At 51.7% G+C, this 12867-nt stretch overlaps 1 protein-coding gene across 2 annotated transcripts; it reads right to left on the minus strand.

Moving 5' to 3' along the window:
• Positions 1-58: 58 nt before the first annotated feature.
• Birc7 (baculoviral IAP repeat containing 7) lies at positions 59-4080 on the minus strand. 2 transcript variants are annotated; one of them, XM_085696255.2, is made up of 7 exons: positions 3589-4080; positions 2242-2341; positions 1808-1886; positions 1674-1719; positions 819-932; positions 416-487; positions 59-252 (listed from the first exon to the last, which is right to left on the minus strand). In XM_085696255.2, exons 1-7 carry the CDS (start codon positions 3953-3955, stop codon positions 59-61), a joined length of 972 nt encoding a protein of 323 aa, XP_085552381.1. In that variant the 5' UTR covers positions 3956-4080. The 2 variants fall into 2 exon arrangements, with proteins under 2 accessions (XP_085552381.1, XP_087767534.1); XM_087911408.1 differs by lacking the exon at positions 819-932.
• Between the last annotated feature and the right edge of the window lie 8787 nt (positions 4081-12867).

Below are 12867 nucleotides of genomic sequence, written 5' to 3' on the forward strand. Positions count from 1 at the left end.
CCTTAGGTTACACCCAGGCTGAGGAAGGGTGCTGGGAAGACCCCGGACCTCACCTGGGTTAGGACAGGAAGGTGCGTACACAGCTGCAGATAGGCACCCTGCAGATCGGGCACACTCGCAGGCTGGGGGCACACTCAGGACAGACTAAGTGGCCACAGGGCACGAAGACTACAGAGACAGCTTGATCCAGGCACACCTTGCATGTTCTCTCCTCCTGCAGCTGTCGCAGCTGTTCCTGCACAGACCCAGCTCCTGGGGACTCAAGAAGTCACCAGCACCCTCAGGGCCCAAGAGACGGACTCCTCAGGGGGAATGCACTTGTTACACAGACCCACCCTCTTATCCCCCATGTTTCCCCTGCAGTTCCTCCAAGAAAGAAGGTGACCCATTCACCTCAGGTGGATCCCTACTATACCTGGTTCACTGATGTCTTCAGGTTGTGTCTCTCCTCTGGATGTGAGCAATTCAGGGCCTCCATGGGCAGGAGCTGTACACAGTTAGTAGAATTGGATTTAATCAAGGCCTAGCTTCTGTGGGGAAGGGAGGCCTCTCCCAAAGAGGATCTAGCAGCCACTAAGTTCCAGTACTGTCCTAGAGAACAGAAAGGTTTTTATGGCATTCCGCCATTCATGAGCTTCCTGGAGGGCACCAAGGAGCCTGCCTTCCACCAGGATACTCTGCCTGCCAAGCCCCTCAGACGAGGGAGTCACAGATTGTATGTACTTGGCACTTTGGGAGGGACAGGAAACAAAGGGTGATGGATTCCCAGAGGAGTGAGACAAGGAAAGGCAAGTAGTGCCTAGCAGGGGTGGCTGTACCTCTGGCCCCGGCCGTCTGGCCCTCATCCTCCTGGAGCATGTTAGCCATCAGTTGTGAGGGGGCTGTGCTGGGCACACCTGGGCTCTGGCTCCGTTCCCGGATGCCCCTGATATCTTTAAGACAGACAGAGAGAGAGAGAGAACAAGAGATCCCAAGATCTATGGGTTGCAGAGAAAGGCTGGTGGTCTGTGGTATGCTCTGTCTATATAAACATGGATCTGTGTATTCCCAGAAGGCACTGGGAAAGGTCTGGCCCTCTTATAGCAAGGATACTGCATTTCAGAGCCTCTCTCTAGAGGTGCTACCATCACTGGGGAAGACAGCAGACAAAGCCCTGCCGAGCACCAGAGTGTCCCACAGACGCGTGTGCTTCTGAAATGGGTTTGTGTTGTCACATCATGTCTCACAGCAGTGAGGCTCAGGGAGAAGAGCCACTTGCCTGTGTCCACAAAGGTAGCAAACAGATCAGGGGGTCTCTGAAGTCAGAAATCCCCTTGGGGGGTCCCTGAATAACCTCAGACCCCTGTCCCATAGGGCCCAGGGAAGAGATTTGGAAAGCTGTGTCCTCTGTGGCTCTGTTCAACAGGCTTCTCCTTACAGTTCAGTTGGCTTTCAGAAACTGCCCAGCAGAACCAGTCCAGCATGCAGCTACATCCCCAGCTTTGGCTGGTGCCTTTAGCAACCTACTCGGCGGGACCGAGGGAATGCAGTGACCTGACCTATGCCTTGGACACACAGCACATGTGCACAATCCCTCCCTGCTGACTGGCAGGTGGATGCACTCAACAGTCTTACCCATGTACAGGCTGCAAATGCCAATGAAACGGCAAGGGCTCTGTATCAGGGTATCTCACCTGAGGGGGTGGCAGGGACCGTATCTTCTGGTTCTTCCCATCGGTCCTGCGGGAAAGCCGTTGATGCCGTAAGTAACAAAGCAAGGGACTGCTAACCCCGAGTCCCGAGGACAGATGGACTCAGATGGACTTACCCAGGAGCCAAGCAAGGGGGCACAGGCCTGGATTCTTTCCACAAAGTGCCTTCCTTTTGACTGTAGCAGGAACCGACACCTGGGGAAGAGATCTCAGAAGGCAGGACTGGACTCTGAGAGCCCCACTGCTACACTCAAGCCCCATGCTTTCTGTTCCCATGGAGCCCATTACGCCCTATGGCAGGCAGGCAGGGCTGTATCTCCGGGGGCGGGGGACTTGCTGGGAAAGCTAGTCAGGAATGGACTCTGAGCACCTAGAAAAGGATAATGCCCACCAAGGCAGCCCTTCCAGAGAGAGCTCCATGAAGAGCGGGGTTGTCTGCTACCCTAGGGAGATCCTGATATCCCGGGACTGTGGAAGATGGGAAGACTGGGCAGAGTTCTTTAGGGCCCTTTTCATTAATCAGACCTGCATCAATCCACTTGGCCTTTACCTGGGGAACCATCGGGCATGCTCTGTCCAGGGGTCATCTCCGTGCTCCCAGCTCTGCAGACCGCCATAGCAGAAGAAACATCTCACCTTGTCCTGTTGGCCTGGGTATGGCAGAGACACATGGTTGGTAACCCCACTGAGCTGGCAACCCCAGGGTGTTCCTCCATGATCTTCAGAGCTTGGGCAGTCAGGACTGGGGTCTGCCAGCAGGTTAACAAGAAGGGGGCAAGGTACCATGGGCATCTCTTTTGTCTCAAAGGCAAATTAAAGGCAATGCCTGGGGAATGTGTCAGGAGGGCCCGAGAACATTCTGAAAAGGCTGAGCTAGCATTTATGTTGTTCTCAAAGTATGTGGGTAGGATAGGGCCAAAGGCTTGGAGCATCTGTAGCCTGGAGATTCAAGGCATCCATCCAAGGATTCCTAGTGACAGGATAAAGAGGTGACTCCTCCCATACCAGTTTATAGCCAGGCTTGGTTTTATGGCAGGCCTTTCTCAGCTCTGCTCTCTGCCCCTCCCTCAACCGTGGGAAGAGGTTATAAACAGGACTGCTTACAGGCGTGTCCCACAGCAGACAGCCACAGTCCACAAAATCCTCCTAACACCTGCCGGCCTCAGGGACACTTCTTTTCAGGGATGCTCTAGCTGTCTCAGCCATTAACCGTTCATAACCAGTGTCCAGTCACCCTAAATCAGTTTGGACTCTTGATTGATTCCTCCCCTGCTGCCCCTACTGGTGACAGTTTCTCTGGCTATGTTCATACTTACAACGCCCCTCATTGGGTCTCGCTGCCTCTTTTTCCTCAGCCAGGCAGAGAAGGAGCCAGAACTTGACCCCTGCCGTGAGCAAGGAGCAGTCCAAGCTAAAGGAGTGGGCTGTTTGTAACTAGAATAGGTACTCAAAGGATTTGTCTGGAGTTGGTCCCTGTCCTAGCCTGGTGCATGGCAAGCCTGGAGGATTACCTACAAGATGGGTACAAATCAGGATGCTTAAGCTATTCTGATTTTGTCTCATTGAGTCCAGGAATGAAAGGAACTAATCACCTCTGTAACCAAGTCTGCAAGGCTCCCACATGGCAGTGGGGATCCCTGAGTAGTGTGGGGAACCCGCAGAACCATTCGATCCAGGTGAAACCCCCACCTGCTGAGGGGCCCTCAGGACAAGGCCAGCACAAGCCCAGGATCTCATAGTGACTTTGACTGGGGTGGACCCCCCTGCTCTGGTCAAGCAGTGATGACAGGATTACCTTTCACAAGCTCCTTCCCCAGGGCAGGGATGGACAGAACTCTTGGGACTGGAAGAGTAATAAATAGCATCCAGACCACAGCAGAAAGACCTCAAGACTTACCTGTGTGGAAGAAGCCAGCAGCAGCCAATGGCTCGGGCTGAATTTCAGCAGTGGATGGCCAGTTGTAGAAGGAAGCCAACCGGAGATCCTCTGAATCCATCTCAGGGAAGGCAGGCTCTCCAAGGAAGGTAGCCCCAGGGGGTTCTTGCTCTTCTGACAGGGGGCGCAACTGGCCCAAGATCTGCCCATCTATGCAGTCCTGGCCCAGGACATGGCTATGTGCACTGTGCAGTCTGCTCTGCTCCTGGGTGGAGCCATTGCTGCCTTCCCTGTGACTTAGCTCTGGGCCACAGGACAAGTCCCTGGCCCTACCCTCAGGCCCCATGGAGAGAAGAGCAGCTGGGAGCCAGTCTGCAGGAAAGAACATCACTGACCCTGGAGTGTGCCTGGTGACTTACCTCCAGCTCCTGACTCTAGCCCTTTCTAGAAGCTCTGGTGACTCCTGCTTCTAACTGTAGGCAGATGCCACTAGATGTTCAGATACTGCAGTGTCCAGGGATGTGCCACTTTCTGGAAGAGGCCAGAGTGGCAGCCACATGCTCTCTGCAGCGAGAGTGTCATGGGGCCTCCTGGCGGGCGCATAACAAAGGCAGTGCTCCACCAGACAGAAAGCAACTCTAAATAGGGGGAGGGGCAGAGCTTGGGGACCTCTCCAACAATACCCCCCCCCAAGCCTCTGGAATCAAATCCTAGACTTTGACAAAATCATAGAAGAGGGAGACTCCAGCCATTCAGGGTCCAGTTCTGGGTAGAGCTAGATCCAGACACTGGCTAGAAATCTAGATTGTCCAGGACAGTATGCAGCCCCAACCACATTCTTCCACACCAAGCCTGTCCTGATGTTAGAGGATGACATCACTTGCTTATCCTGTTCCCTAGTACTTAGGAGATCCCTGCTGGGCTCAGCCCACCTATCCTATCTGGCCTCAGGTTGACCTCTTTCTGTCTGGACAGTCTAGTCAGATGGGGGAAGGGGCGGGGGGGGGCATGCCCTGGGAGGAGCTCAAGGTTTGGATTGTTTGCCTCAGGCCAGACATCTGCACCAGCACAAGGGATACCGCCTCCCTAAATGAGCTCTGCCTCAGGACTGGTCCCAGGGACCTGGTCTCCACTAAACAGCCCCAAGTGAGGAACTCCATTGCCACAGACCTAACAGAACAGAGAGGAAGATCATAACTCTAGAGAGGCCATAGCTACAGGTTAGTAAAACAAAAGTCCTCAGGATTACTGGAAGGGGCAGCGAAGAAGATCAAGGGGTCACTCTGCCCCAGTTGACACTGTACTCAGATAATAGCACAAACCATTCACTTGCAAATAGCTCTTCACTGTCGGTGAAGCTTTTAACATGGTGAACATTTATATATATATCCCAGCATTCAGGAGGCAGAGGTATACAGAGCTCTAAGTTTGAAGCTAGCCTCATCTACAGAGTGAGTTCCAGGACAACCAGGGATACACAGAGAAATTCTGTTGCTACACAGAGAAACCCTGTTTTAAAAAAGGGGTGAGGGAGAAAAGGAAAGGAAGGAAGGGAGAGAGGGAAGGAGGAAAGGAGGGAGGGAGGAAGAATAACTTCAGACAGGTTGAAGTCCATTTTGGTCATACTCACCCCGACTTCTTCTCCCACCTCCTCCCAGATCCATCCCCATCTCTCCATTCCCAACTTCAACTCTTTTTATTTTTTTTAAATGTCCAATTTGTGCTGTCCATATATCCGTGGGTGTCGCAACATCCACTGGAACATGGTCAGCCTACCAGAGGTCACCAGCCTTAAAGAAAACCGTCTCTCCCTCTCCCAGAAGCTGTCAATCACTACTAGTCCCTCAATCAGGGGTGGATATTGAGAGAGGTGGTGAGGGGCTGGGGCTTGTGAGACACTGTGAGATGGGCATGGTGGCTCATGCGTGCAATCCTAACACTCATGGGGCTAAGGCAGGAAGACCGCTGTGATTTAAGGCCAACCTGGACCACACAGTGAGTTCTATTCCAGCCAGAGTTAGAGCAAGACCCTGTTTCAAAAAATATATAAAAATTAAAAATAACTGTTTGTAAGGAATAGAGAGAGCAGAACAGATTGGGCAGGAGGCCTTCCTTCTCAGGCGTAGGGGGACACCATCCTGAATTCAGCAGGATCCCGAGGAGGCACCTGACTTGCAAAGATCTGGGTGCCAACCCTGTCTATGATCTCACCCCACTCACTTGCTACAGCGGAGCTCGGTGGCAAGCAGAGCCCACGGGCAGTTTTTGCAGTATTACATGACTTTAGAATGTCCTGGGAGAACCAAGCTTCACAGAACCCCCATGGCCCTCTGAGAAAGAAACCGGGCTTTCACAGTTTCAGAGATGTGAAAACTGAAACAAGTTCCCTGGGAGGTGTGGGAAATCAGGCTAGGAAATGGTAGCCTAGCCTACTCCCTTCCATACCAGATCAAGATCCACAGGGCTGGAGTCCCCGGGGAATTTGCCCTCACCAGCTCAGCAGATGTACCCACATACGACACTGCAGGATTCAGGACCCTGTCTCATTCCCTGGTATGCCCATGTGCTGCCGATATCTCCATCTGTGGCCATAGAACCTTCTAGAGCACCCCAGGACCCCACAGCCTCTGCCCTTCTCTCTACTTGCAAGCAAAAAGGCAGAATCACAGCTTTGGCATTTGAACCCGGATCCCTGCCTTTCCAGGGCTTGCTGTACTAGGTTCCCAGGGACTGAGGTCAATCGGGCTGATAAAGGAGAATGGGGCAGTGCCATCAAGCTCTTTCGCTGTGCAGGTCCAGGCCTGGGTCCCTGGGGATCTGATCAGTGGACTCTGAATCTGCTGGCTGGGCCTGGGATCTGTCAAAGGACAGTCTCTCCCAACCAGGATCACAAGCACTCCTGTTGTCCCTGACGAAAGTAGCTGAGCCAGCCCCTCTTTCCTGTTTGAGAGCCCTCCTGGCAGACAGGAATATCCTCTACCTGGGACCACAGAATGGGGATCTTAGGGCTCTTGGCAGTGCACGAGGCCCATGAAAGAGGCAAGAAATAGCACGATGTGTGCTAAAAGAGCTGGAAACAAAGCACCGGGGCGTCTGAGCCAGATGCATTCGTGCTGGGACCTCATAGAAACAGCACTAGTCTCTACAATGCCTTACCTGATGCCTAAGTGCCCCCTATGAGCTCACACTGCAAGCTGAGCCCCATGTCAATGCAGGCAGCACCTAAGTGATGACAGACTGTAGCTGGCAAGGCCCTGTAGCTCATAGCATAGCCATGATGTGACTCTGGGTCAGCTAAGACCCAGTGTGAGAGTGTGGGGGCTGTCTGTGTCATCCTCTGTGTGGTCGAAGCCTAGGGGGAGGCCTGAGTGTTCCTGGATGTGGTGGGAGAAGGGATGAGAGAAAACGAAGACAGAGGAAGGTCAATGCCACTAGCCCCCTCTGTAGACCAAGAGGACTCTTTCTGTATAGTCCTGTAGATCCTCTGTCCTGCTCTGAGCTCTACAGAGCAGACCCCAAACAGGCTGAAGCATGAACCTCAGTGTCGGGTATCCTGCTGTTGACATTGGACTTGTCTGTATAGGTCACTCCTCTGGGCACTCTAAGTATATGTTCCAGAGGCCCTGAGGTGCCCAGCCAAAGGAGAACACGTAGGCATCACGGGCCAGCTGAGATGACAGCAGCCATCTGTTCCCAAAGTCCAGGGGAACCCAAATGTCCCACAGGTCAACCTTTCAGACTGTGTACTTCTGGGCCCAGCCTCCAGCCAAGGAGGAATCCAGGGTAAAGTTGGGTTTGACTTCAAGAAGGGCAGATCAGGGAGCTCCTGGACCTCAGGAAGGGCTGCAGGGAAGGAAGGGGGAACTGTAGTCTGCAAGGGACAAGCTTGACATTACTTCCTCCAATTCATTTTTATCAGAGTTTCTGGAGGGGTTGTAGATAACCAGGCTGAAAGGAATTGAATGCCAGGCTCATCTGTGAGTCTGCTATACATACAGGTCCCCAACTCTTCCCAGGGACATGGCCTGAACCCTAGTTAAGTATAGCCATTTGAGTCTGTCTAACATGAAATAAAATGGGAAAATATAGTCCTTAAATTCCAAGTCGCTGCACAAGGTCAGTGGCTGTGCTGTGGGACAGAGCAGCCCAGAAGGTCACAGCATTCACCCACTGCCCACGAGATGAACATCAATCTCCCCAGATCTGGAAAGTGAGGGAGCCTGAGGTCATAACGCCTGATTCAGAGCACACCCTACTGGACATGAAAGGAATGACAACACGGGTCCTAGAGAGGTGGTCCAAACTCTTCAGAAATACTGTGAGATGGATGAGTCCCCAGGGTCATCTGATTCTAAAGTGACAACAAGAACAAGGGTCCAAATGTCTGGAAGATAGCTGAGGGGGGGCTGTAGGAACAGGAGGCACGTGTAGCCAGTATCTGGGAACTGTAAGAACATGAGGGAGTGTGGACACCAGGAGATCAGTTAATAGGTGCTGGAGGAATGGGGATGGGTATCTAGACCTTTCCCTGTGGAACCCTGGTTGGGTTAGGATTGCTATCACACACTGTCATCATTGCGACCTAAATGCAAAGATTCGGCGAAAGTGAAGGGCAATAGCTCACATGATCAAAGCCCAGGGTGGACGGCCTCAGGTTTAGTTTGACCCATATGCTCAGACAATGCCATCATTTGCAAACCTCTCCCTCTCAGTCAGCTGTGTTACTGACAACACAGCTCAGTAATGATGGCCTTGACGGCCCCTTTGCTCACAACTCAGCGAAGTGAGGGAAAATGCATCTCGTTTCCCCAAGCTTAGGGCTGAGAAGGACTGACTCCCTGAATTGATATCAACATGCAGTTACCAGACAGAGGGTTGCTGGTCATCATGGGGGCATGGAGGAGACATGAAGGAGAGTCTCTTACAATCTTCCCATCCTCTGGCCAGGACACTCTTATTCCTTGGGGACGGGTGTTGATTGCATGTCTGGCCAGGCCCTCACTCCAGGTTAACAGCTTCAACAGTGTTCAGCAGCAAGCATCATCATATATTCCTTGTCCTAGCTGGGCCCCAAGCCCCTTCTCCAGAGTGAGCCCTGCTCACTCTTTTCCTGCTGCTGATGTTGGTCCTTGCCAACCCCACTTGGCACAGTCATTACTTGACTCCTATAATGCCAGCTCTGTGCATCTCCAGCAGGGCCTCCAAAAGGGCCACCTTTCATATCAGACAATTCTTACCTAGAATACTGCTGTGGCCACTTTCTGGACAGTCTTTGAAATTGTTTTATAAGTGCCACCTGTTGAGATGATTAAGCCTGGGCAGGACTTGGGAACTCAGTTCAGCCCAGCCTCCATATCCCCTAGAATCAGTTTTTAAAGCTACCTCTTGTCCCAACAGGAGCCTGGAAGTGGGCACAGTATACTCGAGGTCCATGAATGGATGTTGCAGCATAGGGCTTGGGTGACTGAAGGTCAGCACCATTCTACCTGAGGAAGTGTGGCATTAAATACCAAGTCAAATGAAAAAAAAGAAAAAAAGCAAACAAAAAATCAAATAGTCACCATGGCAGGTCTAGAGGGAGCTGATGAGGAGCAAGAGGAGAAAGCTTTTCTGGCTTTTTGAACCAGAGTTCCTGGTTTTCACGTTACTGTGCATGAGAGCCAGACTTGATTGTCACATGAGTTGAATAAAGATGCCTCTCACAGAAGCCTGTGTTGTTTCATGACTTAAGGTCAAGACCTGAGGCTTATGTGATCTGAGAGTACCACATACCCTGCTTGTCCTTCCTCAGCCTTGAAGCTGTTATCCTGGAGATGTCTGCATTCTAGGCCATCAGGTACTGTCCTGGAAGACAGACAAGCACAACCGTGGTAGCAGAAGCTCACTGCAGTTCCTGGAAACACAGAGGCAGTCAATAGGACATGACACCCTCAGTGGATGGTAAGTTTCTGGTCCAAGTTAGTCTGCTGGTCCCTGGGTGTTATGTAGAGGGGGGAAAAGAAAACAAGGGTTGGACAGGGGCTAAGGTTTGTGAGTAAAGTTGAAGTTCAGCTTGGCTGGCTGTGCCCTGGCATTTGCTCTAATTTCTTGGAGGCTTGCTTTCTGGTTCAAGACCACAGAGCTGCTTGGCTTTTGAGAGGTGGGTTGCATGATATATCTGCCACATGCTGGCCCAAGCATCTGCACCCAGTCATGGATGCAAAAGTAGTCCCTGCTATAGGAAGCTGGACTTGGGGCAAATGTCTGTGTTCGGGTTCCTGCTGTTATGAGCATCCTGAGCCAATCAGCACCCACTCACCTAGATTCTAGTTTTGTTTTGCTTTTTTTTTTTTTTTAAATCTGAGACAGGGTTTCTCTGTGTAGCTTTGGAGCCTGTCCTGGAACTCTGCTCTGTCGACCAGGCTGGCTTCGAACTCACAGAGATACACCTGCCTCTGCCTCCCAAGTTCTGGGACAAAAGGGGTGAGCCCCCACTGCCTGGCTATCACCTGGATTCTCGTTGAGGGACATCCTAGAGCCCAATCCAGGGACATTCTTTTCTCTCATTCTTCCCTGTCCTGGCTGTCTGCCAAATCAAGGTCTGATTTGTGGTGACTTGGCTAAGCCATCCTTTTTGTATCTGGATTGAAGCACCGGGCTCATTTTCTGGTCCCATGCCTGTGAAGGGGTGGTCAGTTGGTGTAGAGTGGGGCTGAGCAGGATTGTGTAAGCATCCCTCCTCCACAGGAAGCTCCAAGGGCAGGGGCCACTCGTACTCCAGTACTCTGTATATCCCAGGCATAAAATGGGTGGTCAGCGAGTGCTTTTGGATAAGTGACTGATGGACATTTAGAGAGAGGAGCTGTGATTCAAAGTAGCCGCTGAGGGGCGAGGACAGAAGAGTCCCAAGGTCACAAGCTGGTTTTCCTGGAAGACAAACTAGACACCCCAGAAAGTATGGAAGGACAGGGTGTTCAGAGGGAAGTCTGCTACAGGGGGGTTGTTCATTCCCAAGAGGACATTCATAGAGAAGGGGTGGTGGGCTGCTGCATTTGAGCACCTGGGGGCTGTCTTCCTGGACAGGTGTCTTCACTGCTGGCCCTCCTAGAGCTAATTCTCAAGTAGGCTAAACCCAGCACACAGCACAGGCTTGTTCCAGCCAGGTGTCATTTGAATACAGGGTTTATACCCTCTGAGCCCCATCCTTCAGTTCTCCTAGCTGGAGACTCAACACATCCTCCTTGGGGGGCATCTAACATCTACAAAATGGCTAACAGATGTGCCCCCTCACATTTTTCCTCTTGTATCCTTCTACTGATGACGTGTAACAGAGGCTGGAACATTTACTACAGCAAAGCCAGGGTCCAAACACTCCCTGGAAGGATGAGGAGGCGCATCTGGGTGCTGGTGCCTAGCAATGCTCTTGCAGAGGACCAATGTTTGGTTCCCAACACTCACATGACGGCTCACAAATGCCTGTTACTCCAGTTCCAGACAATCAGACAGCTTTTCTGACTCCCACAGGCACACACATAGTGTATGTGTGTGTGTGTATGTACACACACAAACACACACACATATACATACATGCAAGCAAAACACTCTCATGAACATTAAATTAAAAAATTTTTAAAGGGGCTAGAGAGATGGCTCAGGGCTTGAGCACTTGCTGCTCTTTCAGAGGATTCAACTCTCAGCACACATTTGGGGGTCAGAACCATCTGTAACTCCAGTTCCAGGGCATCTGGCACCCTCTTCTGGTGCCTCCCTGAGCACTAGGCACACATGTGGTGTATTTATATACAAGCAGTCAAAACACTCATACATGGAAAATAAAAGTTAATATATCTTTTAAAAATTACATTTGAAAGATTTATTTTATTTTATTTTTTTTAAAAAATATTTATTTATTTATTATGTGTACAATATTCTGTCTGCATTATGCTTGCAGGTCAGCAGAGGGCACCAGACCTCATTACAGATGGTTGTGAGCCACCATGTGGTTGCTGGGAATTGAACTCAGGACCTTTGGAAGAACAGGCAATGCTCTTAACTACTGAGCCATCTCTCCAGCCCTATTCTATTTTTAATATTTATTTATTTACTATGTATACAATATTCTGTCTATGTGTATTCTTTCTATGTCTATGTGTCTTCTGCAGGCCAGAAGAGGGTACCAAACCTCATTACAGATGGTTGTGAGCCACCATGTGGTTGCTGGGAATTGAACTCAGGACCTTTGGAAGAACAGGCAATGCTCTTAACCGCTGAGCCATCTCTCCAGCCACCTGAAAGATTTATTTTATATGTGTGTGTGCCTGCCTGTTTGTGCACTGTGTGCACCATGGCACATCCGATGTCAGAAGAGAGTTTTGGAACCCCTGGGAATGGGCTTACAGGCAATTGTGAACCTCAATGTGGCTGTTGGGAACCAATCCCGGGTCCTCTGTTAAGAATAGCAAGTAGTCTTAACCACTGAGACATTGCCTCAGTCCTCAAGTAAACCTTTTTAATGAAAGGGATACCTGCTGTGGAGTAACAGGAAGGCAAGCCTCTCTCTCTCTCTCTCTCTCTCTGTCTCTCTGTCTCTCTTTCTCTGTCTCTGTGTCTCTCTGTGTCTCTCTGTGTCTCTCTCTGTCTCTCTCTCTCAGTGTGTGTGTGTGTGTGCATACAAGTTCACTGAGTAAGGAGCCTGCTTGAAAGTAAATGTCTAGTGGGGTGAGTGAGTTCTTTGTTGGAGACTCTTTGATGGGTGAAAAATGAACGGAGCTTTCCCCACGAATTTGGAGCCCAAAGGAGGCTGCCTCCCTCAAAGGCCTCTTGTCTTTTACTCCTGGGTGATGGAATCGGGTTTAGAATCTAAGGCGATTAAACTGGTCACACTCTGGTACTCCCTTCTCAAGGCCAGATTGTACCAGAGCAGCCGAGGAGGCCTGCACAGCACCGGCAAAATTCTTGCGCCAGTGGGACAGGTGTAGCTTAGCTACAGACATCCACCTCCTCCTCCTTCTCCTCCTCCTCCTCCGACTCGCCCCGCCCCGCCCCGTCCAGCCCCGCCCCTCCAGCGCGAGACTGAGTCCCAAGCGCGAAATTCAGGACGAGGAGAGACGACGCGCAGGCGCAAGGGTGGCGACTCGACGGCGCTCCCGGCCTGCCCCGCGCGCTGACGTCGCGCAGCCTCGTCCCCGCCGCCGCGGCCGCCATTGGAGTTGGCTACCCCTCAGCCTGTCCGCTACCTTCCCGCTACCGCCCGCTGTTCCGGCCCGCGTGCCCACAGCTGCCGCCGCGTCCGGCTGCGCCCGCGGGATTGGCGGCGGGGCC

The sequence above is a fragment of the Myodes glareolus genome, chromosome 10 (genome assembly GCF_982192425.1).
Source record: "Myodes glareolus chromosome 10, mMyoGla1.1, whole genome shotgun sequence".
Taxonomy (NCBI): Eukaryota; Metazoa; Chordata; class Mammalia; order Rodentia; family Cricetidae; genus Myodes; species Myodes glareolus.